The 3,702-nt window shown below is 32.9% G+C and overlaps 1 protein-coding gene across 1 annotated transcript; it reads right to left on the bottom strand.

Moving 5' to 3' along the window:
• Positions 1–768: 768 nt before the first annotated feature.
• On the bottom strand, positions 769–2,081 carry LOC105110423 (mitogen-activated protein kinase kinase 9-like). The gene has a single exon (XM_011005457.1). It carries the CDS (start codon positions 1,909–1,911, stop codon positions 946–948), a length of 966 nt encoding a protein of 321 aa, XP_011003759.1. The 5' UTR covers positions 1,912–2,081; the 3' UTR covers positions 769–945.
• Between the last annotated feature and the right edge of the window lie 1,621 nt (positions 2,082–3,702).

Here is a 3,702-nt window from a genome sequence, read left to right on the forward strand (position 1 = left end):
AGAAATTAAAAAATAAATATTCAAAACAAAATATATATGGCTATTAAAAGTTTGAGAACCAGATTTAATATAATTAGTAAATAATATGATATTTCTAAATTTTTCATAAATTTTATAAAGTGTTTTTTTGTTAAATTTTTTAGGAAAATACTTTTCTAAAATCTGGACGTTATTTTGTACAAGGTCTAGGAAGATACAAGAGGAGTGGAGATGAACCTCCCATACAAAGTGAATTCTAGAAAACAAATATAGCCTTTATTATAAAAATATATGATCGGTAAACTATGATGATATTTTTTATAGAAATATTTCACAATAATGAATTCTAGGAAACAAATATAGCCTTTATTATAAAAATATATGATCGGTAAACTATGATGATATTTTTTATAGAAATATTTCACAATAATTTCAATATATATATATATATATATATATATATATATATTTGTTACTCCACTTAAAAGTGTTCTCATGTTACTGAACTAATGTGCTAGAAAAGAAAAGGACTCAAATCACCATGCATGGATGGGAACTAGCTGTGCGTCGGGCGACGTCCTGTGCTGTACCCATAATTTATTTTTTTTTTACTTTTTTTCTATGAAAAAAGAATATTTAAGTCATGAAAATTCTTTCTTGATAGGTTAGTATTGAAATCTCATTAAATAAAAAAGTTTTTTTTTACTTTTTAAGAAATAAAAAAGGGTACCTAAGTAGATGAACTAAAAATGAAAATATAAAGGATGTAAAGAACAAGAAAATGGAAAAAAAAAAAAAGTCTCATTTTGAAGAGCAGATTTATTGCTTTAATGGAACAGAGCTACAGAAGATTCAGATTAAGAGAATGTACAAAAGAAAATCCCAAATCCAGATTCCAGAAGTCTGTACAAAAAGACTCAAAATTATGTTCCCAGCCCACAAATTTAATTGGGCATTCGGGTCAAATCACAAGTCCACTAAATCGGATCTTGGAACTTTACATACGAAAGGGTGAGCCAATAGCTGAGCTGCTGTCCACCTCTTACCAGACTCTTTCTGCAGGCAACACTGAATAAAGTCCCGAAACTCCTCCGACGCTCCCTCCGGCAAGCTCGGCGGATCCCCAAAACAAATAGCACACATAAGAGTAGCCCAATCGGGTCTTTGACCCGCTGGAAGAAATGGAAAATGGCCCAAATAAAGCTCCAATAAAATAAGCCCCAGGCTCCATATATCAGCAGCATAACCATTATAATTGCCACCGTAAGTATCAGGATCAAACCTTTCCGGACTCATGTAAGCACAAGTACCAACATACGAATTACAAGCATCTAACGTACGGTGCATGATTTTACTCACACCGAAATCAGCAATCTTCACTTCCATGTCCTTGTTAACCAGCAGATTTGAAGGCTTGATGTCTCTGTGAATGATTTTCTGGGCGTGCAAGTAGCTAAGACCATTCAGAACCTGACTTGCAACATGTGACAGTTTGGACTCATTGAACGTACCATGCTTTTGCAGAAGTGAATCAAGTGTGCCTAAATCCATGTACTCCATCGTAATTGCTATGTCCCCAGATGGTTTTTCATAAACCCCATGGCACTTAACGATGTTTGGGGAATCCGTACGGCGGAGAATCTCGATTTCTCTGTAAATTTGGCGGCGGACTAATGGGTCACTATCTCCATGTACAACTTTAAGCGCATAAATTTGTGAGTTCCTCTTGTGACGTACTTTATATACCGTGCCACCGTTACCATGGCCGAGCACGTGTATTTTTTCAATATCATTGCAAGATATGGTAGAGGTGTTGTTGTTGTTGTTGTTGATGGTGGAGGTGGGGGGAAGAGGTAGAGGGAAGCGGGGGCGGCAGTCCGAGAGTTCAGGGAGACGGAGGTTAACCTGTCGGCGTTCACGGACAAGGGCCATTAGCTGAAGAGGAATATGACTTACTATTTTTTTTTTCCGGGAAGGTTAGGAGGAAGTGAAGAGGCGGAGGGCTTGTTATATAAGTGGAAGGAGTTGAAGCACGTGGTAGATTTTTTGGGAAGGATGGTGGAAGGATAGGGAGAGGGAGAAAGGACGTGGTGGGTTGTAGAGATTGAAGAGAGCTTTTGTTGGAGAGTGAAGATCGTAATCATGGTGGCTATTTTTTTTTAAGTGGACTCTATGCATTTCTTATCTTCTCGTGACCAAGTGGCCAGTCTTTTGATTTTGTTTTCTTTTTCATGGTATTTCTTTCTTTTTTCTATTATTATTAAAACAATTGCCATCACTCTGAGATATGTGATTTTTATTTTATTCTACTATTATCCTACGACACATCACATGATGTGATGAGATGTTTAGTATTTATTGTGTATGTTTATTTATAGATATTTAAAATTTAAGTATTTCACATGTGATGCTACAAAATCATTGATATTATATAAGATTTAAAACCATGATTATAATGTAATTGTCACGTAGTGAACACATTGAAGTATCGATTTGTGTAGATGCCAAATATTTCAAACCGCTTGATAGATATCGAAAAAACATCAATCTGAGTACAAGTAGGAATAATTTAATAAGTGCATGCCCGCTGCAATGAATATCTTATGTTTGTTAATCCTCTGTGTGGTATAATTTAATTTATTAGATATTAAATTTATTTTTTATAAATTATTAATTTGAATGTTATAAATTTTAAAATTATTATAGATTTATATAATTATTAATTTTAAAAATTTAAAGGATTAGTTGAAATATATATAAACTAATCTGGATATCCATAATTATTAAAAAATTATTTGTTTTTTTGAGTTTTAATTGTTTTTATATTAAATTAATATTTTTAATTGTTTTTCAAAGCTTTTGTATGTTCATCTAACAACTCTTTTTGGAAAGTCCATTTATTATTTCCCGTGTATATCTAAACATGAGATCACAACCTTAGGGTATTTGATAATACAGTTAAAATATTAATATTGTTTGTTTAAATTTTGATTTTGATTTTTTTAATTTTTTTAATTGTTTTGATATATTGATATAAAAACTAATTATTTTTTTTTTATTTTAATACATTTACAAACAAAAATACTTTAAAACACTTTTTTTTATTTTAACACATTTACAAACAAAAATACTTTAAAACACCATCTTTATTATCATATCCATTAGCCTGCCGGCGGCTGATTCTTTCAGGATTAGATGAAGTTTGGCCAAATACAAAGGAAGACCAGAAGCAGCCAGAGTGCTTACCTTCCCCTCATTTTTCTATGAATTATCACAAGATGCTTACCTCTTCCATGGAGATTTCAAATTATAAGTTAGGTTTAATGTAGAGACCCAAATCTCAAGAGAAGAGAATCTGCAGCATATGCAAGATTAAGCAAAAGGCATCTCACCTTCCCTGCAAATGATTAAGGGATGCTTGCATAAGGACTATACCAACTTGCATAATAATGCAAAAGGACCCAATGAATATAACTTAGGAACAGTGGTAGATACTTATAGTGGGACATAGAATTGGTTGAAGGTGGGGATTCTCTCAATGTCGTCGTCCTCGAGGAGCCGGCACCAAGTTGGCCCCATTGCAAATTAATGCCATGAAAAATGGATTAGGTTCAACGTAGCTGCAACAACTTAGCCACCCCAGGTGCTTATAAGTTTATTCAGGAATATATGGCTGTAATTGTTTTTTTAAGATTTTTTTATTTAAAAATATAATAAAATAAT

Source organism: Populus euphratica, unplaced genomic scaffold (genome assembly GCF_000495115.2).
Source record: "Populus euphratica unplaced genomic scaffold, PopEup_1.0 scaffold253.1, whole genome shotgun sequence".
NCBI classification, from domain to species: Eukaryota; Viridiplantae; Streptophyta; class Magnoliopsida; order Malpighiales; family Salicaceae; genus Populus; species Populus euphratica.